The 23045-nt window shown below is 47.7% G+C and overlaps 1 protein-coding gene across 2 annotated transcripts in view; it reads left to right on the plus strand.

The window, feature by feature from the left end:
- The window catches only part of CANX (calnexin), a 574990-nt gene that overhangs the window by 228815 nt on the left and 323130 nt on the right, over positions 1-23045 (plus strand). For both annotated transcript variants that reach the window (XM_078653533.1, XM_078653534.1), the window contains exon 6: positions 22599-22680. In XM_078653533.1, the coding sequence (XP_078509659.1) occupies positions 22599-22680 (82 nt within the window). The remainder of the gene's footprint in view (positions 1-22598; positions 22681-23045) is intronic.

Here is a 23045-nt window from a genome sequence, read left to right on the forward strand (position 1 = left end):
CTGGCCACCACCGGTTCTGACCCCAACTCTGGCGGGAAGACAGGCAGGAAACCCTAAGGGAGGAAAGATGGGTGTGCCAGCCTCTGCCAACCCCACCTCTCAGGTGGGAGAGGCGAAGTGAAGCACAACTCCGGGCTCTGGCCATCTTGAGGATGGGAGCTCTGCCCAATCAGAGATAGGCTCCTGCCCCCTCCCACAGGAGAGGAGCAGGATAGGGGGTGTACTCACCCCAGGACAGGGACCCATTGGTCCCTGCCCTTACCTCTCGAAGTGTTGGTTGCTCCTGAAGAATCCCCGAGCCTGCAGCCTTTGTTCATCTTCCAAGTTTTCCTTTGGATAACATTGAGCGCCCAACAGCTCAAAAGCACCCTGCACCCAGCCGCCCGAGTTCCCCTGGGAGTGCAACCTTTGTCCTAATCTACTACCCATTTGCCCTGAGCATGTGACCAGGAGCCCAGCTCCCACAGCCGTGTGGCCTGCGTGCCAGCAGCCACCAACCAAAAGCCCCCTGCCGCCCACAGGCTAACATTGTGCCTAACTACATCTGCACTCGGCTGCCCCAGTGCTGCTGAGGGTGTAACAACTGTACATACCTGACCCTAGGAGACCCCTGAGTCTATGCCCAGTACCTTAACTCTGCCAGTTGAGTACTTACCAAATAGCCGATAACTCACTGTTCGAGGCATATGAGCTGCAGATTGCACCCTGTGCATAGATGGCCACCTAGTGTTGGGCCCGGATGTTTGCAGTTTGTTTTTCTTGTAAAAAGTCTTGTAGCAGGGTTTTTGTTCTCCCACAGAACTGTGCACAGAGGATTGGAACCTCAGCGAATTAGGGTGACCCAAAACTCACCTTAGTACCCAACAAACCCCTTACCGAGCTAGCTACAGTGTCTCATTGGTCATAACCTACTCCCAATGTTTAGACAAACCAGAACATGAACTCACCAACCTTAGGTTACGTGGAACACATGAGCACTCTTTCGTTATACAATCATTACAAACCAGAACAGGGAGTAAAGAAGAACACGTGAGCATTTGAAATGTTTATTTACTAATGCCGTCTTCTCAGGCGCAGTATCTTAGATAATACAAGTAAACCTATTATCAACAACAAAGCTACAAGCATAGTTACTAGTCCATAGAAAGCGAACGGTGACAGCATGTTACCATGCTGTAAATTAATAAGGGTTAACAACACTTATTTCTCACCCTCCCTAACTCGCATATTATATTAATAGCTAAGAAGGTCTCTTTGGGTTGAATTAGGGCGGGCCCATACCTCAGTGTCCTAGAATGAAGGGATCACATCAGCATACACCAGCTCTCTCTGCATGCGAACAGCATCAAGTGTGTTTGTGTGTGTAGCAAAGCAATATAAAACCCGCCTAAAGCCAAAATTGGCAGAAGCTGCACTTATGTTATGTCTATGAAGGCGCGAAGATCAGACCTCATAACAATTCAGTATCTTGTTGTTCCTGAAGCTTCAGCACTCTCTGTACAGACATAGTTTATTAAGCAAAGCTGATATCAGAGTAATAACATATTATTCTCATGTAAACCACAATGAACTACTAGGTTGAAAGCTAAATCAACAATTAAGTGTCGTGTGCAGAAGCAGCAAAAGGAAAAATGGCGTTTAAACATGAAATGTGCCTATGCTAACTTAACGCATTATAAAGATATATAGTAGCTATATGACACCCCCCCCCCCCATGATCCGAGGACGGATAAGATTAGATAAGATAAGGGCAACTTCATGAAAGCAGAGTTCAAGAACTGTGAGCCATGAATGAACTGTAAAAAAAATTTAACATTTTGCTCAAGTCAATAGGTCTGGGAAAGTGATAAATGTACGAAAAATCGCAAAATATGCAAGCCGAAAGTCAAATGTCCGGAAAGAAATAATAGAAAAGTTCTCAGGACAAGACCATATAAGCAAAATATGCAGCAACAGCCTCCAGCATGAAATTACCGTCTTCATCAGAAAACAGTTCAGCCATCCAATTCAAAAGTGGAAAAGAACATACGTGTTCCCCAAGTATAGGAGCCTCTATTACCATCAGAGGACAACTCGGTGGGTTCTCCAGAAAGCTCAGTTCCAAGAAATCCTGCGCTGCCGTGAATATATCCCAGGGACCCATTAGTCCATGCACCGCTGCTATTGCCATAATCCTCTCGTCAGAACAAACCAACTCGTGAGTAGTGATAGGACTCATCAGCTGATTAAAATCGACGCCAGGAGAAACCGGCCCGCAGAGACACAAATCAATGGCCCAATCAAAATCACAACTCAGGCAGTGAAACACAGGCTGGACACAGGTGAAGTAGGAAAATCGAAACGATAATCCATATGCCGTGCTTAAAATCGCAAGCGGCAGCGTGCCAAAATATTCAAGCATTCGGTTGCGAAACAGCGGTAGCAGAGGCTGGGCCGCTTCTTCCACATGTGGGGCATCCATATTTAAGGAAGCAGAGAACAACTAGGACGCCTGCCGCTAGTGCCAGTAAAACCGGGAAGCCACCAAACAGACTCGAGAAAATGGAATGAAAGAAACTAGGGATTACTCCAAATATTTTTTCAAATGAAGTCACAAGGCCGCTGCTAACTGCTTTAAAAAAAATGCGCTAGCCCAGATGTCGAGGACGCGTTAAAGATAGAATGTATCATTTCGCCAAAATGCAACGGTAAATCAGTATTAAAAAGGGCCTGAACCTCGGTCCGGGTGTTTGCAATGTGAAGCACGAAAGTTTCCCCAGCCGAAGTCAAGGCCACTTCTTTCTGGGACAATAGAGCCCTCAGTCTAGTCATGCCGTTGAACTCTGCCTTCAAGGTTGGTATGCGTGGCCAAATAGAAACCTCCCTATTTTCATGTGTGGGTGGGTACAGGACATTTCTGCAGCAAACGACACGCTCACTGACTGTTACCACATAAGCTACACCTTTAATTAACCCGCAACAATCTTCATTATTCAAAAGTAAATAACTTCCATTCCCTAACAAGGTAAAAGTCGGGATAATTGCTGGTACAGGAGTGCCTTTTAAAACACAGGCTAGGTTTGGTCGGTCCTGATTGCAAGAACCGTGTAATTGTATGTGTCTACACATTAACGAATGATCTGGAGTTTCTGTACATTCCTCCCCATTTAGATAAACTTCTTGGCCGTCCCTCAAACATCTATAAGTGAAAAAAAGGGACCATACTTCATGGAGAAAACCACTACCCAAAGGTTCATAGCGACCTATGGCAACATATTTCATACAGTTAGTAAATTTATACAAAGCAAAAGGTAATGTTAACAAACCGTGGATAAGCCACGTTGCAGCTGAGGCTTCCGCCACAGAAAAAGGCAAGGATTCCAATTTCTCAATATGTAACATAGAAAAAGAAGCATCACGCATAGAAAGCAAGCGTTGTTTGTCAGTCAAATTAAAGGGTGCAAAAAGAGAGGACACGTTCATGTATCCCCATGGCACCTTGCCAGATTTAAGTGTTTGCAGGGTCCATGCAAACTGCATGATAGAACGCAATTGATTCTGACCATGGTACAACACAGATACCTCATCATGCACAATATCCACTACAGAAGACACAATGTTATCTAAAGTGTAAATGCGTGAAGAAAGCATGTTAATACTATTGTCCACCACTGCAAGGACTTACTCCAGATTTGCCTGATCTATAGCCCAAAGTCGTGTTGCAGCCTCAATCTGCGATGTTTTCCAAATTTCATTGTACACAGCATATATCCATCTTTTCGACCTACCACTAGCCGGGCCTTTTACGAAATCATTTAAATCTACATCATCATTCAGTTTAGCAAGATGTAATTTAACTGCAGACAATTTAGAATGTTTCAGCCAGGTTTGACATAATTTACCCACAGAGTAAGTTGTGACAGAATGCTCATTTTCAAAACGTGAATCTGGTTTAAGCTGAACAAAGCCGTCAGACAAACCCAGAAAACGGCGCTGGCAAGAATCAGCACTCCTGTGCCACACCAGCCAACCTTTTGGGTCTATACTGGAGATGTTAAAGGAAGAATTCAGCAACAGGGTCTGTAATTCTCTAATCGAAAATTGAGTATGATTACTCCAGCCTGAATATTCCTCTAACTCAGGGATAGAAGGAAAATTTTGTTTTTTAGCAGTAGCCAATCCAAAGCATGTCGTTTGTGAAATAGTAGAATTCAAAAACAAAATCTGATTAGGGATGAGACATGCACGGTGCAAAGCCTCAGCGCCTTGTACCTGCCAGTCCTTAGAACCCCAAACTGATTTTAGGTCAATTATTTCCTTCCAGACTTCATAACCGCCAATAGCCAGCTGATCTAGAAAGGACTTCGAATACAATAGTTTGGTATCGGTAAGTCTAACCTTGGACATAGGCTTCTGCGTCATTTTAAAATAAAAGGACTCGGGATTAGACTGAAGTCAGTAAAATGTGTACTTTTTCAAAAAAAGTACTTGAACTGCCTGGTATAGGAGCTGGGCAATGCTCCCATTGTGTATAATTCACAGTATTTCTTCTGGACGTTGTTTTATGCAAGAAGTGATTGCCAAAATGTTGAAAGCAAAATAAATCACCATAATTAGTAGATTCTAAATATAAATCTTCAGCATCAAAGGCAGCATAATATTTCAAATCAGAAAATAAAGACTCTACGGCCTGAACATCCCAATCATCAGAACGTATGTTCTGTTTCACCACATCCCCCATATTAACTCTAAGCACGTTAGGGACATTAACAACTTCCGTAGGGCCATGAATTTGAAATCGAACGGCATCCCACACGATCCCATCAAGGACAGGCCAAGCAGTGATGTTAACAAATGTCAAGTCTCTTTTCAGTCTGTGTGCAGAATGTGATGAGGAAAGGGGAGCCAAAGTTCCATTGAGATGGTGAGTGCATGTTCTTTCCTCGACATAGTGTCCATTTACCAATCGGAAAAAATAAAACACAAAACCAATTGACATAATAAGATATAGCGAAAAAAGCACCAGCCAGATATATGTCCAAGGGGGAATCAAAAAATGTTTTTTAAATAAGGTAGCATAAACTGCAAAACGAGAGGGTTTCTTAGAGGCAAGGGAAACCGAGTCAAATGAAAATCTGGATTCCGAGGCTAAACGTGCTTGCAGGTCAGGCATGGACAAATCAGTGGGATATGCATAGTCTATTTCATTTTGATCCGCACCTGGCAAAGTACTCAATAAAGGACTGGAAATTGCAGGTAATTCAATGGCCACTTCTGAATCATGATTAAAAGCAGTGGGCACAACCGAATGTCTCACAATGGAAGGACAGGAAACTGCTGGTGTCATACTAAGAAGAATCGGCCACTCTGTGTATCTTGACATTGTCAATTGAAATAAACCTGTTTTCCTTACGACCAGGAAGTGGTGGTAAAATGACTGTTCTCGTGCCCTTCACTCCAAGGACTGGAACCGGAGCTCGATAGGACGGACCAAATTCTTTCTTGTTATCGATCTTCTCTCGAACCAGTTCTCCAACTTGTGGTAGCCAGCCGACTACCGGGATCTGCAACGCAACATCCGACGTGGAGGGCAAATGTTCCTTTGCAAGACTGGCTCTGGTCTTTTGTAGATTCTGTAAAACATTGCAATGTTCATCTGCGTCAAAGGAAGTGGCGCGAACCACACAGTCTAGACCGTCAAGGTCAGGGACGTACATCTTGATGCCAAAGAGCATTTCGTATGGGGTCCGCCCACCCAGAGACCTTCTAGGGAGATTATTAAGAGCACGCTGCACGCCATAGAGGTGGGCTAGCCAGTTTCTGCCAGTGCCTATAACTCGAGCTGTCAAAGATTGCTTTAAATCACGGTTCATTCGCTCCACTACACTGTTACCCTCAGGTCTGTAGGGAGACGAAAACTTGACTTGGACCCCCATCGAATGCATGGCATCCTTATACGCCTTAGAGGCGAAAGCCGGACCCTGATCCGAATGGAAGGTACCACAGGCAAAAATCCCTACAAAGATGCGCAAATCTCTAATGACAGTCCGTGAATCAGCGCTGCGATGGGGCCAGACCCACACAAAGCGTGTGCATGAATCAACTGCAACTAAGATGTACTTATACGCAGTATCAGAGGAAAAAGGACCGCAGTGATGTAAATAAACACAACCCAGTGGTTTATTAGAAATGTACAACTGAGTCTGTGGCGGACGCGCAGCAGTCGAAGGTTTAATCTGCTGACATATGTCACAAAGAAGGACATAATCACGCGTCTGTTTATACAGTCCCCGCCACCAGAAACGTTGTTGTAATTGAGTTACAGTGGCTGAGAAACCCGCATGCGCAGACGCCACACCTTCATGAGCGGCTGTAATCAAGTCAGCTCTGCGATCCGAGTTGGGAATCAAACGTTCACCAACATCAGGTATTTTCACAAAAGGAACCTTTTCGGGACTTAAGTGGTATGTGTACTTCGAAGGGAATCCCGAAGGATGTTTACCTCCCTTCTCAGTGGCAGCAACAGCTGCCAAGATGTCACTATCAATCTTACTTTTGGACCGTGTAACTGCTGCAACTAAGTATGTAGACACTGCTGATTTCGCTGCTTCATCAGCAAGCGAGTTACCGACAGCGTGAACTCCCACACGCTGATGGCCAAGAGTATGAATTACAAAAACGAGCGGCAACGAAGCCGTAAGCTCTGCCACTCGAACCCAGATCAATTTGTTTTATCGTGCTACCCTTGGAATCACGAAAATCATTCTGAATCCAAAAGAACAAGTTTTCATTGTAAGACTGGACACAGTAGAAAGAATCACTTACAATAAGAGTAGTAACACTAGGATCTGCGTACTCCAACGCTAGTAAAAGAGCACGAAGCTCTGCCAATTGTGCGGTGCAATCTCCAAGCGGCAACGTGTGCACTTCCCTGGATATGAACTCATCGTTCAACATAGCACCGACCACAATGGCGCATGCGGAAACGTAGGCATGTTTAGAGCCATGCGCAACCTGCCCCGAACCATCAGTGTAAATGATGCAATGGAAGTCCTCCAAAGGTCGCATAGCTAGAGGAGCAGGGTGAACAAACTCATACTGCAAGTACTCCTGCGACCGCAACGAGGCGTCAAAAATAAACGTGACATCCGTGGACGTCAAGGACGCAGCCCACTGAATCCACCGAGGGTGCAAAGCTTTTGAATTTGGTACACTGGCTTTCGTGACTGCCTCCAAGTGAGGACAGGGTGTTACAACCAACATGCGTTTCCCTTGTGACAGAGCCCGTTCTTTAAGAATAGCCATCTGTACAGCTGTGAAAACCTTTTCCACAGTGGGAAACCGCATCTCAGCCGAAGTGTACAAGTGTGACTTGTAAGCAATAGGTACTGTGTCTCCTTCATTAAAAGTGAGGTACGTGAAACCCACTGTCCCTGGTATTATTCTTATCACCAGGTTGGTATGGTTGTCACGAGTCAGTAAGAACTTAGAAGCGAGCAAATCAGCCTGCAAGGATTGCAAAATGGCTGAATGCTCCGGCAGCCAGCATGATTTCGAAAAAGTTGGTTGTATCAAAGCATACAATGGCTTGATACGCTGGGCATATTCCGGAATGTATGTTCTTCCGAAATTTAAGAAACCCAGCAAAGACTGTAATTTTTTCAGTGTAGTAGGAGTGCGCAACTGTGCGCACTTCTCTAAGAAGTGAGGAGCCAAACCTCCACCTTCATTGTTGAGCTCATAGCCCAAAAACAACACTGTGTGTTCAGCAATGTGCGATTTTGCAAAGTTAAATTTGTAACCCATGTCTGCAAAGTTACAAATAACAGAATTTACACGACACAGATGCTCCCAAATATCGTCGTCTGTGAGATATGTCATCCACATACGAACAAGCATCTGGGTCGAGTGCCTCCAGAATAGAGACAATGCGAGCGGTAAATATACCAGGACTATTCTTATAGCCCATTGGGAGACGCCGGAATTGTTTTTGGACCCCAGCGCACGTAAAACTGGTCCATTGGGAGCTAAAGCTGTCCAATCTGTGGGCATAAAAACCGTTGGATATGTCAAGCGTTGTCTTAAAACGCTTACGCACGAGACTATCCACAAGGGCAGAGCCGTGAGTATTCTGTACTGCACAGTTACGGCAATGCGAGTTCAAATGCCGGTAATCCAATACCAAACGATATGATCCGTCAGGCTTGGTCACAGTAAAAAGAGGATTATTCATTGGTGACACACAAGTTTCAATAACTCCCTGATATTCTAATTGTTCAAGGATTTCCGCGACGGAAGTTTTTGCTTCACGCCGAATGGGATATTGAGGTTGAGGCTGCGGCTGAGACAGCAACGGAATTTCGTGGCAAGGCGACAATTTATCCCAACCACATTGGTTACGGTACAGAGCCGGTGCGAGAGCCCGAGCCCACTCTTCTGCAAAATGCTGCGCATGCTCTTTCGAGACAGTGTTCGCGAAACTGGGGAGGATTACCTCCTCCCCTCGCGGCGCTGCGAGCACAAAAGGTGGGGGCCAATCAGCCTCTGTAGGAAGGTAGATCCCTGACTATGGTTGCCCCCAACTTTTTGCCTGGTGTTTTGCTGGTTTTCTGACTTAGTTGACCTGGGGCCCTGCTATTCAGGACCCCAGGCCTACTGCTCTCTCTGTAAAATGGATTCCATGTACCTTAGGTACATATCTAATTGGATACTGAGTCACCTTATCCGTCCCTGTACAGTGTACCTTAGGTACCCAGGGCATAGGTGTACCCAGGGCCTACCAGAGGCTGCAGCATGTATTATGCCACCCCTGGCTGGCCATCCAAATCTGACACAACTGGCTGCTTGACAGCTGGGGCAAGGTGGTGTAATCACCCTTTGCTTTAGATATAGTATACCTATATCTAACCCTAAAAATGGACACACAGATCTCCTATCAGTCACTCCTATGGCAGGCCTTAACAGTCCTGAAGGCAGAGTGCTTGGAATCGTGTGAGATAGTGCTCTGGCATGAGCTGAGCCTGTCTGCGGCTTTCGGGATCCATCCCTTAGCCGTTTCCATGATATCGCATACCATATACTCTTAAGTGCATTATAATCCTCGCGGTTATATGCCAACTCTGGTATCGCTTTATCAAAACATGTCGAGTAAGGTGTCATACGAATTGGAATACTAACCCCTCGCCAATTCTGGCGACGGGGTTAGCATTCCACCCTTCTAGAGGGACACGACATGTATGTAACCTGTAACCCCGGTTAAAGTCAGACAGAGCCTTAGCATCCACAAAATGGATGCTGCCACCGAGACACAAGTCTGCCCTCCTGCTGCTGGGAGTCCTCCCAGAGCAGGAGGCAAGGACAAAGGGTTTCCTGCCAGGGGCGGTGCCAGCACCGTCCCAGACAGGGTTTTGTGTATTCCAGGTAGGCAGGGCTACAGAGGAAGGTGACTGCAAGTGGCACCCCGGTGCTCACTGTGCATAGGCCGGCTGAAACCAGTTCCAGGGGCACTCCAGCCCCTGGCCTGGGGAAAGCCCGCCAAAGGAGAGGGGTGTAACCACCCCCCTCCTGGTCCCACCCATAGGGCAGGACTTAGTCGCGTGCCAGCCCCCTTTTCCCAGATAAAGGTAGGAGCAGGCCCCCTTCCAAATTAGATCATCTTTGGAATCAAGACACGACTTTCTGCGAAAGGACTTCAAGATTTCCTTCTTCAAGATTCTCCCTTGTGACTAAGGAGTAGTCACCCTGCATCCGCAGGCACCATCGCAAGAACACTGCGGTCTGCTGTAAGTCCTTCCTCCGGAATCCGACTGCCCAGCTCGACAAGACCCGGCTTCCCTGGCACCTCCGACCTCTACTCACCTCTACAGCCAAGCTGAGAACCGTGAGTGCGACGAGACCTCAAGGGACCGACTATTGCCAAGACTGCACGACTTCTGCACAGCAAGCCCGCCGAGTAATTTCCTGGTGAGTGCTTTGGGGTCCGAGAAGCCCCGACCCTGAGCAGCTCCAGCACCGAAGATCAGCCCCCCAGCATCTCCACGATCGGCGTGGGGCCCTTCTGCTTTTTGCTGCTCACCGCGTTGTTTGGCTACTAGCCCGCTGGCTTGTGGCCTTCTGAACGACCCCCGACGACATCACTGCTGCTGGTCTGGTTGCTCCAGACTGGCTCTTGCTCCCTTCCAGAAGAGGAGCACCCCGGAACCTCCTGGTCCACTCAAGACGCCATTTTGAGTCCACCGCGTGGGCTTGAATTAGCCAAGGCTTTGTTGCCCAATCCTGGGTTCTTCGACGCCGACAGCTTCATCCATCGTGGGACAGCTCGCCTCTCCATCCTGGTCGCCGACAACGCCTCCTGGTCCGTGAGATCTGCAGAGCACAGCATCGCCCACTCACCTAGTCGAGGTGACTACCATCCGGTGCCCTCCTGGTGCCCACTGACTACTGGCTAGTAGTCACGAACTTGGTCCCCTCTGCTTTCAGGTGTCATCCATCTTCCAGATCCAGGCTTGGATCAACTCGAACTATCTTCACTGGTCGCCTGCCAGCATCTTTCTTCCAGGCTCCTGGTCCGGCAACGAGGATTCCCGACGTCTTTTGAGACATATGCAGCTGCAGCCCCTGGGCTAGGTAACTTCGGCATTTCGGTGCCCCAGCATAGCCTCACTATCCAAGGGTCAGGATCCACTTTCGTTTTCTCCCTACCAGGTCGGGTTCGCCCGTGAACACTAACTTTAGCGTTACTAGCTTCCATAGACTTTGTCCCGCATCCCGCGTGAGAGTGCACACTCTGCACCCGAGTCCCCTAGGCCTCCTAGAAGTAATCTAACGATTCCATAGTCAAGTCCTAGCGATTCCAAAGCCTATTAGTACTGTACTTACCTGCTAGTAATTTCGCATTCCACTTTTAGAGTATATGGTTTTTCGTGCCCCTCGGGCATTTGTATATACTGTGCTAACTTAAGTATTTTCGTAAGAGTTTTGTTGTGTGCCTAGCACCCTGTCCTCATAAAGAGTACAGGGTTGTTGTGATTCTAATAAATACACTGTTTATTTTCATAACACTTGTGTGGTGTCCTTTCACTGGGTGTTCAAGGGGTAATGTGATGGTAAAACAGCTGGCTTAACACGCCCTCTAGAGTCTTAGCCTTAGACTGCTCGTATCCACGCTACTAGGATAGCTGGTCTATAAGGTTGACTTACAACCAATCATCAATAAGGGTTGTTTGGACTGATACATAGTGATCACTAGAATAGTGAGCACTGCATATCAGGCCAACTTCTCACAGCCTCCGAAAGCAAAATATCATACGTAGAAGACAAATTTTCCCAAAATACCCCTTTAACGGTGCGCTGTATGTCACCTTCAATTAACAGGACAATTTCATAAAGTCTTTCAGGGGGAGCAAGTCTCGTATCTGCTGTTTCAATTACAACGTAGACATCAGTCGCTGTCACCCTCAGTAGTGGACGCAGCGCCTCTCTGACTATGGTAATCTCCGCCGCGCTGTCCAGCAAGGTCAGAGCCCACGTCAGATTCCGAAGCCGCGTTCTCACTATCTGTGGCATATCTATGCGCTGTTAAGGCCGCGACTTTCTTTTTCGCAAACTGTGGTCTTTTTGGCGTAGAATCCTCCTGCTTCGCCGCGCCGTCTGTCTGGCGGGACTGGCCACGTCCCTGTTGGCCACCACGTCCCCTACCGCCTCCTCCTCCACCGGTTTTCGGGGCCGATGAGTCCTGAAAGGAACGAGGAGAGCGTTGATCAGAAACCTGAAAACGATCAGGCGATTTAATCATCGCGCGATCGCGCAAATCATAAACTTTTTCAGTCGGCGCAGGAACTTGTGTTGCAGGAAAAGAATCCTGAGTCTGCTTTTGTTGCTTTCCCTGTGTCTGTTTTTTAGGCCAATTTTGTTTTTTGGACTTGGGCTGGACATCTGCCGCAGCAGACTGTCCTTTTGGTTGTTTTTTCTCCTTAACAGGAAAATATTTCAGACCTCTACTTGTGCGGCCAATCGTCTTATAGGTGGCCACAACTATCTTCGCTAACTGTCGGGGTTTATCGGCATCGGGCAGAGCAGCCAAAGCATTCGACACCTGAAAGTTCACCGCATCTCCTTTAATATTGGAGAGTATGAGATCACTTACTATCTCAAACGAACCACACAGGCGCATACCCAATTCAACCGCTGCCTCCGGTCCGTGATCATCCTGAACACGTTTAACGATCTCAGGCAGTGCGGTCATAGACGGGGTGCCGAAACACCTCGTATAAACGGCCGCAAAAGTCTTTCCCCAGCTTTCAGTCAACAAGCTCAGGAGTTAAATCCTTTGGTAAAGTAATCGTCAACATTCTATGTTTATCAGCAGGAGTAGAATTCGGAAACACAGCCTCCAGTTGGTCAAACTTCTCGGCAAGCCAGAAAGGGAAGTCATCATTATCAACGGGACGCTGACCAAAAACCGAATGTACCATAACCGGATTCAGGCGTAAACCGCCACGTTCCGTTTGAACGGCCCCACCTCCGGGGGGACCACCCGGGAGATGACGACCTATGTATTGCACTAATGCACGAATCACAGCAATCGAGACAACGTGTAGTCTGCGAATATCAGCAAGGGGACAAGCGCCGTGATTCGGGTGCGGGGTAAATCCACCCAAAGCAGGCCAATTTGTACCTGGAATGGAAAGTGGACCTAACCTCGCAGCTGACAAAGAGTGGGGGAGGGCGCCATCAAACCAAACGCGATGCTGCCAATGATCAATAGGTATTTCCAGTGCCCTGTACGGTGTATACTCCGCCGGTACAGGGGAGGGTGTGTAGTGGAGGAACACTTGAGAATTCGCGTCCACTTCCGGAAATGTGACCCACGAGTAAAAGAGCTCGAAAGGGTACGCCGGATCTGCACACACCACCAAAATCACAGCCATGCCTTCCAATGGGACTTGGTAAGTTTGTAAATGGTTGCGCACCGCAATGCGACTATGCTGCGCAATGGCTACAGCCATGATTCCACCAGAACTACTGAAAAACAAAGGGAACTTTGTAGCACAACTGGGTAGTAAATCAGGAAACCGTTTAGAAAGAATCAAGCTTGAATAAAGACCTATTTCAAAAAACAGGTAGGTTTCACCGACACCACCGTTTTCCGGAAACGATAGTGAAGGGGTTAAGGCGTGAATGATATACTACTCGAGTGTCATGATATAAGGCCTCCAACGTACGGGCGCCATGTAGCAGGGTTTCTGTTCTCCCACAGAACTGTGCACAGAGGATTGGAACCTCCGCGAATTAGGGTGACCCAAAACTCACCTTAGTACCCAACAAACCCCTTACCGAGCTAGCTACAGTGTCTCATTGGTCATAACCTACTCCCAATGTTTAGACAAACCAGAACATGAACTCACCAGCCTCAGGTTACGTGGAACACATGAGCACTCTTTCGTTATACAATCATTACAAACCAGAACAGGGAGTAAAGAAGAACACGTGAGCATTTGAAATGTTTATTTACTAATGCCGTCTTCTCAGGCGCAGTATCTTAGATAATACAAGTAAACATATTATCAACAACAAAGCTACAAGCATAGTTACTAGTCCATAGAAAGCGAACGGTGACAGCATGTTACCATGCTGTAAATTAATAAGGGTTAACAACACTTATTTCTCACCCTCCCTAACTCGCATATTATATTAATAGCTAAGAAGGTCTCTTTGGGTTGAATTAGGGCGGGCCCATACCTCAGTGTCCTAGAATGAAGGGATCACATCAGCATACACCAGCTCTCTCTGCATGCGAACAGCATCAAGTGTGTTTGTGTGTGTAGCAAAGCAATATAAAACCCGCCTAAAAGCCAAAATTGGCAGAAGCTGCACTTATGTTATGTCTATGAAGGCGCGAAGATCAGACCTCATAACAATTCAGTATCTTGTTGTTCCTGAAGCTTCAGCACTCTCTGTACAGACATAGTTTATTAAGCAAAGCTGATATCAGAGTAATAACATATTATTCTCATGTAAACCACAATGAAATACTAGGTTGAAAGCTAAATCAACAATTAAGTGTCGTGTGCAGAAGCAGCAAAAGGAAAAATGGCGTTTAAACATGAAATGTGCCTATACTAACTTAACGCATTATAAAGATGTATAGTAGCTATATGACAGTCTTTGGAAGTCACGAGATAGGTGACTCCTCCTTTGGATGATACTGCGCATGGGCATCGGCTCCATCCCCAGATTGGTGTTTTTCCGCCACCGGGCTCGGATGTGGTGCCAGCGCTCCTTGTTGGAACCGATTACCGTCGGCGCGCAATCCTCACCGGCTTCAAGAAACTACTCTCAAAAGCGTTTTCCAGTCGACACTACTCTTCAAGACCAAGAACGTCGATTCCGGTCGTCGACTACGTCCTTCGGGCCCAACTAGGCCTCGACTCCAACTAATGGAATGGACGCCATTTAAAAAGTGTCCTCAATATGGGTCGAAGTTTCCCCACACCGACCTCCACGAGGTCTGTAATCTCTGCCTCTCTCTGGAGCACGAGGCCAAGGACTGTTCAGCCTGTGCCTCCTTCCGCTCCAAAAAGACTATCCGGGACCGGAGAGCCAGAGGAACAATGGCTCGATCTTCAGCATCGATTCCGGATGACATCTTCCAGGAAGGCGTCGATGTCCCAGAACAGCACCACGTCGACAGCAACTCAGAGGCAGAAGATTCTGATGTCGAGGACGTGACTCCAGCGCAGCGGGTCGTAAGTAAGACCGTCGACCCCGACCCTCCCTCGACACACACAAAAAAGGCTACGGTCACTCCCTCGGGCTCGGGTGCACACCGAGACACTACTTCGACAGCCCCCCTTCGGGCTCGGCCAAGAAGTCAATAAAGCCTTTGGGCGACTCGGGCTCGAGTCGACCCCACTCGGTGCCATCCCACACTCACCGGCATCGAAGAAACCATCTAGTACCGCACCTAAACCATCGGCGCCGAAAACAACTTCAGAGCCACACAAAGCTTCCGGCCCCAAGAAGGCATCGGAGACTAAGCACACGCCGGAGCCGAAAAAAGTATCTGACTCGAAAAAACCCTCGGAACCGAAAAAGACTTCGGTACCGAAAAAGAACCCGGCTTCCCCCATTAAAGACAAAAGATCGAAAGAAGCCGCTATGGTGCCAAAACAAGCTTCCACGCCGAAAGGTCACACTCCTGAAAGAGACTTGTTTACTCCAGATCCGAGGCAAAAGACTCTCATAAAAGTTCCTAAGACTGGTCGATTGACATTATCAAAGAAACGACCATCAGAGGCACCAGCTCCTGCTCCAATGAAGGACATTGCTACCTCACCTATGCATGTGCCTTCCTCGCCTCCTGCACCCAATCCCTCCCCCCATATTTCACCACATCGCTCCCCTACACCATCTAGCACACATAATGATGATGGGGACGACTTATCAGATACAGGGGCTAACCCAGAGGAGCCATATTATCACCCAACCTCGCCAGACCCATGGGACAACTATAATACACCAGACATCCCAAATGTACCCCAAGATGACATATACCCCTCTAGGCCTTCACTGCCAGAAGACACTATGGGGTTTAACCAGTTATTGATTAGAGCAGCACAATACCACGGGGTAGACATGCACTCCGATGCAGTAGAGGAGGACTTCCTGCTAGATACATTTGACACTGCACAAAGGTCCTCAGCAACTTTGCCAATGCTCAAAGGCGTGGTGAAAAATTCCTCTGAGGTCTTTAAAGACCCAGTCAGAACTCGGGTCATAAACCCAAGAGTTGAGAAAGTATAAAGCTGCACCATCTGACCCAGCATATATAAAGGGACCAGTTCCCCTAGACTCTCTAGTCGTGTCTAACGCACGTAAAAGAGCTAACTCTCAAACATCTGGCGAAGCTCCCCCACCAGACAAGGAAAAACTAGACTCCTTGAGGCCCAGGCGCTCTTCAGGGACACCACCGCGACGTCTAGAGTCTCCGCCGCATCCAAGTAAGTTGGCTCGAAGTCTGTGGCTGCTGATAGGATCAGACTCCTTTGAGGCGTCCGTCGACGTCGAGACACTCTCTGCCGCCCTCGAAGGGGTCAGCGTCGAGAGTACTGACGGCTGACATGTCACCGTCGGCTGGCCTGCTGCCTTCGAGAGGATCGTCGAGATCCCACCACTCGACGTCGAGGAGATCGACGTTGATCCGGCACAATGGAGGGTCACCGTCGACACGACGTCGTGGAAGATCGTCGTCGATACGACGTCATGGAAAATCGCCCTCGACTCAGCGTCATAGCAGATCGACGTCGAGATCACCAACTCTACGCTGAAGGTCGCTATCTAGGTCACCTCATAGTCGTGGACGATCGACGTCCAAACCATCGAGACCTCGCTCAACGCCGATGGTCACTCAGACATCATCGACGTCGAAGCACTCTGCGTCGAGAGAAGACATCACAGGTATTGCAGAGTCCCCGAGGCAGTCAGATCCCGGGTCCCGTGCATAATCAGGGGACCGGTTATCGTCTCCTGGGCTGCATATTGTGGAGATCTCTCCAGAAGTATCCCCCAAATCTGAGGAGGGGAAATCCCGCAGTTTGTCTCCTCGCCGTCCGCATGGTGCTGTATCTGGTGGTCGCAGTAGTCTGGGCTCGGATTACTCCCGCATGTACCCACCATATGGTCCCACCATATGGTCCAAGTACGAGCACTCCGGCCAGACCTTCAAAGTCTCCTCCTAGGAGGCCAAGATCTCCTGCCAGGCCAAGATCACCTTCCAGGCCAAGATCGCCCTCCAGACATCGGTCTAAGATCCAGGGGTCGGCACAGCCGCCAACGCGACGGGCCCCATAAGAGAAGGCGCACAAGATCTCCTATATGGTCTTCGTCTACAAGATCTACGGTCCGGGACTATTCTCCAACCTCCTCCACACCTCCTTCACGGGTTTCACCCATAGATGACATCTCTACATTTACAGATGTTCTGGGTAGGGGGGCAAAGAAACTTAACATGCATACCCCGGTGGTTCCCACGTCGATCATCTTTGATACCCTGCATCACCGGACAGCTCCCAGACCGCTGCTACCTCTGGTGCCCGGATTCCTGGAACCGGCTATGGCCACCTTTCTTACCCCTGCGACGGTGGGTTATGTGCCCTCCAGAATCTCCCAAAAATACAAGGCTCCAGCAGAGGACCCGTTGTTCCTCGGGACTGATCCACCAGCTGATTCGGTCATCGTGGCGGCAGCCATGAAATCCCACTCAGCTTCCACCTCATCCTCGGTGCCCCTGAGAAGGATAGTAAGCAAATGGACTCGTATGTGAGGAAAATGTGCAACACTTCGGCGTCATACATGAAGGTCGCCAGTGCCTCTGCCCTTCTCGGGAGATACGACAGATCTTTCTGGGACACACTCACACGTTTCACCGAGAAGCTTCCCAAAGAAGACCGGCAGGATTTCACCGAAATCCTACAGGAAGGAGGGCTCGTAGTCAACCAAATAATCTCGCCGCTCATGGTTACTCCTATGGAGTCTGCTCACGACGCTCGGCTTGGCTGCGCCTCACAGGCCTAAAGCCTGATGCTCCGAAGAAGATACTAAACCTCCCTTTCAATGGCTCATCTCTGTTTGGGGCTCACGCTGACGACGAGATGACCAAGATGAAGGCTGAGATGGACACTGTTAAGGCTGTGAGTCTGGGGAAACGCAAGGAGTTTAAGAAGCGCTTCCGTCAGGGCGACAAGCGGTCTTACCAACAGAGGGTTCAAACCACTCAGTGGTCCTCCCAGATGCAGCAAAGATCTCAGTTCCAGCAGAGACGCTCTGGTAGAGGCAGAGGCAATAACAATAAACAGTCCACCTCCAAGCAGCCTCCCAAACCTTGAGTCGTGGCTTCCTCCTCAACCGTTAACCACTCCGGTGGGAGGGAGTGTAGCGTATCACCTGGACGAGTGGAAAACCATAACGAAGGACAAATGGGTGCTGAGTATTGTGCAGCATTGTTACTTGCTGAGGTTCAAGTCTCCTCCTCCGCAAGTGTCCCCTCAACTCAAGCACCTTCCTTGAATTCGAAGTCCGCTGTTGAAGGACAAAGTTTCTACCCTTCTCTCATGAAAAAGGCAATAGAGGAGGTCCCTCCCATGCGAAGAAATCAGGGAGTATACTCCCGCTACTCTCTAGTCCAAAAACTAGGAGTAGCCAAAGAGTACAGACCTATCCTCGACCTACGTCTGCTGAACAGGTTTATCAGTAAAGAAAGATTTTGTATGCTAGCCCTGCACCAGATCTTTCCACACCTTCACCAGGGAGACTGGATGTGTGCCATCGACCTGCAGGACGCTTACTTTCATATACCTGTCTCAGTAAAGCATCGGAAATTTCTCAGGTTTCAGATAGACCGTCACCACTACCAGTATCGAGTGCTACAGTTCGGCCTCAGATCCGCCCCATGGACATTCTCCAAGTGCATGGCGGTGGTGGCTGCCTTCCTCCACAGGCGAAGACCTTAGTCTATCCCCACCTAGACGACTGGCTCCTGAAAAGCTTCACACCTGTTCTGCTTCAGAGCCATCTTTCTTACTGTCCCAACCTGATGCATTCCTTGGGCTTGCAGGTCAACTACAAAAAGTCAGTACTCAATCCCACCCAACGAATACACTATCTGGGTGCCTCCTTGGACTCCGCAGAGGCAAGCGCGTGTCCTTCGGAGGATAGGTTGTCATCCATGCTTCTGAAGTGCCGCACCCTGCTAGACACCCAAAGCCCCACAGCCAGGCAAGTGTTGTCACTACTGGGATCGATGGCCTCGTGCATCTACATTGTGCCCAATGCACGCCTTCACATCAGGCCTCTGCAGCAGACACTCGAGGACCAATGGTCTGAGAGGTCAGGCCACTGGAAAGATAGTGTTTCTCTCCACCAAGTTGCCAGAGACTCCATCAGATGGTGGTTGAAACGTTCTCATCTTCTGCAGGGGGTCCCATTTCATCAGTAGCCTCCATCTCAGACAGTAGTCACAGATGCCTCAATGCACTGCTGGGGTGCTCTTAGGAACAGCTTCAGAAACAAGGTCTCTGGTCCGAAGTAGAAAAAGCTTCCACATCAACTTCTTGGCGCTCCGGTCTGTATCTGGCGCTCAAATCTCTCTACCCGTCTCTGCGCACCAACCACATTCAAGTTCAGACGGACAACACAACAACAATATTATATCTGAACAAGCAGGGAGGCACACGTCCTGAGTTCTGTCTCTGGGAGCTCAATCCATTGGCACTGGCTTCTGGCGAGAGGTCTCCATCGTGGCAGTTCACCTGAATGTTCTGGCGGACGGCCTAAGCAGAGACTTTGTAGAAGCTCACGACTGGGTGCTCAACGAAGAGGTCGTGCAGGAGGTGTTTCGATAATGGGGCGTACCAGACATAGATCTGTTCGCAGACGCGACACGCAAAATGCCCCGTCTTTGAGTCACCGGAGCCTGCCCTGCCGCCCAGACTTGCTGACCAAGGACGAGGGAATGGTGTTTCCCCCCAACATTCCTTTCCTTTGATTGACTGCATGGCTCCTGAGGTCATCCAAAATGGCCACCTAAACCTTTCAGCAGACTGCATGAACATTCTTAAAGAGCCAAAGAGGCCCTCCACTAGAAAGTCTTATGCTTTCAAGTGGAAGAGATTTTACATTTGGTGTATGGACAATTCTCTTGATCCAATCCAAGGTCAGGAGCAGGTGATTCTCACCTACTAGTTACATTTGGCAAGGTCTGGCCTTGAAGTACCCCTCCATCAGGGTTCACTTAGCGGCAATAACAGCCTATAGGAAGTCTCCTTCTCAGACCTCATTCTTCCTCATGCCTGTGGTCAAAGATTTCTTAGAGGGGCTTAAAGTGTTTCCACCAGTGAGGTCCACCTCTCCTCCCTGGGAGCTTAACATTGTACTTACCAAATTGATGGGTGCTCCCTTTGAGCCTATCCATAAGGCCTCTTTGGAACACCTGACCTGGAAAGCTGCTTTTTTGGTAGCTATCATCTCTGCCCGTAGGGTGAGCGAGATCCAAGCCCTGTGTTGCAATGAACCTTACACAGTGTTTCATGCCAATAGGGTGGTGCTGAGAACACATCCAGGCTTCCTACCCAACGTGGTCTTGGATTTCCATATCAATCAGACCATCAGTCTGCCGACTTCCTTTCCTCAACCAACCACTCCCCCTGAGAGGTCTTTACACTCTCTAGATCTCCGGAGGGTTTTGAAATGTACCTGGCTAAAACTCTTTAACTTAGGAAAGTCTGACCGGCTCTTTGTTAATTATTGGTCAACTAATACCGGTCTGTCAGCTTCAAAAAGATCTATTTCACGATGAATCGTCTCCTGTATAGCTCTCTTACCAATTGGCTAACAAAGCTTTACAGGGCAAACCTCATGCACACTCTACCAGAGGGAAAGCTTCTACTACAGCTCTCCTTCGCAACATTCCAATATCTGAGATTTGTAAGGCAGCTACATGGCGTTCTGTACATACCTTTACCCGCCATTATTGCCTAGATTCAGATGCACGGGCTGATGCCCAAGTGGGACTGGCCTCTTTGAGGAATTTGTTTGCATAACTGGATTATAAATGTGATGTTGATTCATGTTTTTGCTGTATACTTGATTGCTCGTCCGCGAGACAATGGGTATGGGCTTTCTAATCTATTCATAGATTGACTATTGAGGAGTATTCCCTGGATGAGAAGGATTAGTTACTTACCTGTAATCCTAGTTCTCATCCAGGGGTATACTCATCAAAGTCATAAGCGACCCACCCACCTCCCCGGACGAGCATTACTGCAAAGTTATGGTATGTTACTTACGGATTTTCTCAAGTGTTTATGCACCTCCAAAAAGAACTGCCACCTGTGGTGCATCATGGGAGTAGGGGGTCGCCTGCAGATCTTAAAGGCACGGTACCCCTACTCTAATGCCTTAAAGGCAAGGTGTCCGTTTTCTTTGTTTCTTTATACTCTGCTGCAGCCTACTGGCAAATGCCTGCAATTACAGGTTTTTCTATGGCAATAAAGCATTGTTGTATGACCAATGTTTACTGCTCTTTCTTCCTTAGGAGTTGGGAGAGGATAGCTGCTACTATGCAAACCTATGTAATTTCAGCATCTTTGCCATTTTGGAAACATTTTAGGCTGCATGTATATGTTTTCACATATATATGTGTGTGTATATATATATATATATATATATATATATATATATATATATATATATATATGTGTGTATGTATATGTATGTATATGTATTTTCTATATGTATTTTCTATATGCTCCGGGATCCCGCACATGGGCTGGGATTATTCATAGATTATGACTTTGATGAGTATACCCCTGGATGAGAACTAGGATTACAGGTAAGTAACTTGGCTCTGAAATGTTTCAGTAACCGATATTTGGGAAGCAGCCACATGGAGGTCAGTGCATACACTCGAACAACACCAGGATCAGAAGGCAGACTGCTTTCTAATCACTGTGGGGCTGAAGAATGGCAGTGTGGTACAGATTACATACATGCATAGCATGGGCCTGCTACAGTGCAGGCTCATCCTTGCTTCCACAGTGACAATGTAGTAGTTCATTTCATCAGTATTGCCAATCCTCTTTTTTTCCTTCTGAACTTTGGTGTACTGGGCAGCTAGATCTGTAAAGCTCCCCTTTAACTAGCTCTAATCTGTTAGCCTTTAGTCTTGTGCAGGTCTTTAAGTATAAAGTTGCCCAGACCATCATCTTGGCATGTGGGTATGTTTTGTTTATTTTTTATTTCTCTCCCCAAATCACAGCAGCTTTACAACTCCACAGGTTTTGCAGGCATGGACACTCTGTGGAGGGAAAGTATCAGTACATCGGAGACCAATTAGTCGTTCAGCAGCCTATTTGCCAACACTGCTGAGCAGGCCTTTTGTGCCATGACAAAAAAACCTGCTACTGGACAAAAATAAACCTGCTACTGGACAAAAATAAACCTGCTACTGGTTGAGGTGTCCAGTACCAGTAAGCCAAGATCCGATAGCCAATCACATAGCCTTTACCATTAAAAAGATTCCAGGCTCGTCCCAACCCAGAGTAGCATCCGGTCTTTTCTTCTTGCCCGATGTCAATGGTTTCTTTGCTCGTGCGTCCCAGTCAGACCATTGGTTATTTATTTGCCTCACACACAGGTCGACCTCTGATCCATTTGCCATGGGAGAGAAACACAATACAGAAAAGTGAGAAAGTGGTTTGGGAAGGCTGTATGACGTGTAGGTTGGGTTATCAGATAGTTCTCACCAGCTTGACACAAAGGAGCACCCACCCACTTGGTACAGCACACACAAAATATATCTGCTAATCTGTTCATCGCTTAATCTTTATCCCACACAAACCTACAAACTTCATGCATGTTAGATATGATGGAGACAAACCTAGTAAGTTGGGCGGCACAGCTTTACAATCTGTTCAGACTATTTTAGTCAAAAAAACGCAGTAAAACGTTGCTTCAAAAAAGAAACTGCGTCTCTTGCCTTTCATATCATATTTTGACATTGTCGCAAAGAACAACAAAGGTATGCTTTAATTTATTGACTCAAACATTATTGATTATTTTAGGTATGAGGTTAATTTCCAAAATGGAATAGAGTGTGGTGGTGCATATGTGAAACTACTCTCAAAGACTGCGGACCTGAATCTGGTAAGACTAAATCGTTTTTCTTGCTTTATGTTTGAGGCTTTGAGTGTCAATGGCACAATCGTTTTTCTTGCTTTATGTTTGAGGCTTTGAGCGTCAATAGTATAGAGTCCAAGAAATGATGGGTGTGCAAATAATGTGAATCATTAGTAAACCCTCACTTGTTCCATGTTTTCCGTGAAAACAATGTCGGTTTGTCTCCGGGGCTACAGTTTCATCAGTGTGAAGACACACACACTGCAGTTATAGTCTTTCTGCTGGAGGTTGACGTGATGTTTAAGACATTGTGTGCCAGCTGTGAAAATGGCATTGAGCATGTTAAGTAGATCCTGACACAAAACAGTGACTTCCTTCTGCTCCCCCCAACA

The sequence above is a fragment of the Lissotriton helveticus genome, chromosome 7 (genome assembly GCF_964261635.1).
Source record: "Lissotriton helveticus chromosome 7, aLisHel1.1, whole genome shotgun sequence".
Taxonomy (NCBI): domain Eukaryota; kingdom Metazoa; phylum Chordata; class Amphibia; order Caudata; family Salamandridae; genus Lissotriton; species Lissotriton helveticus.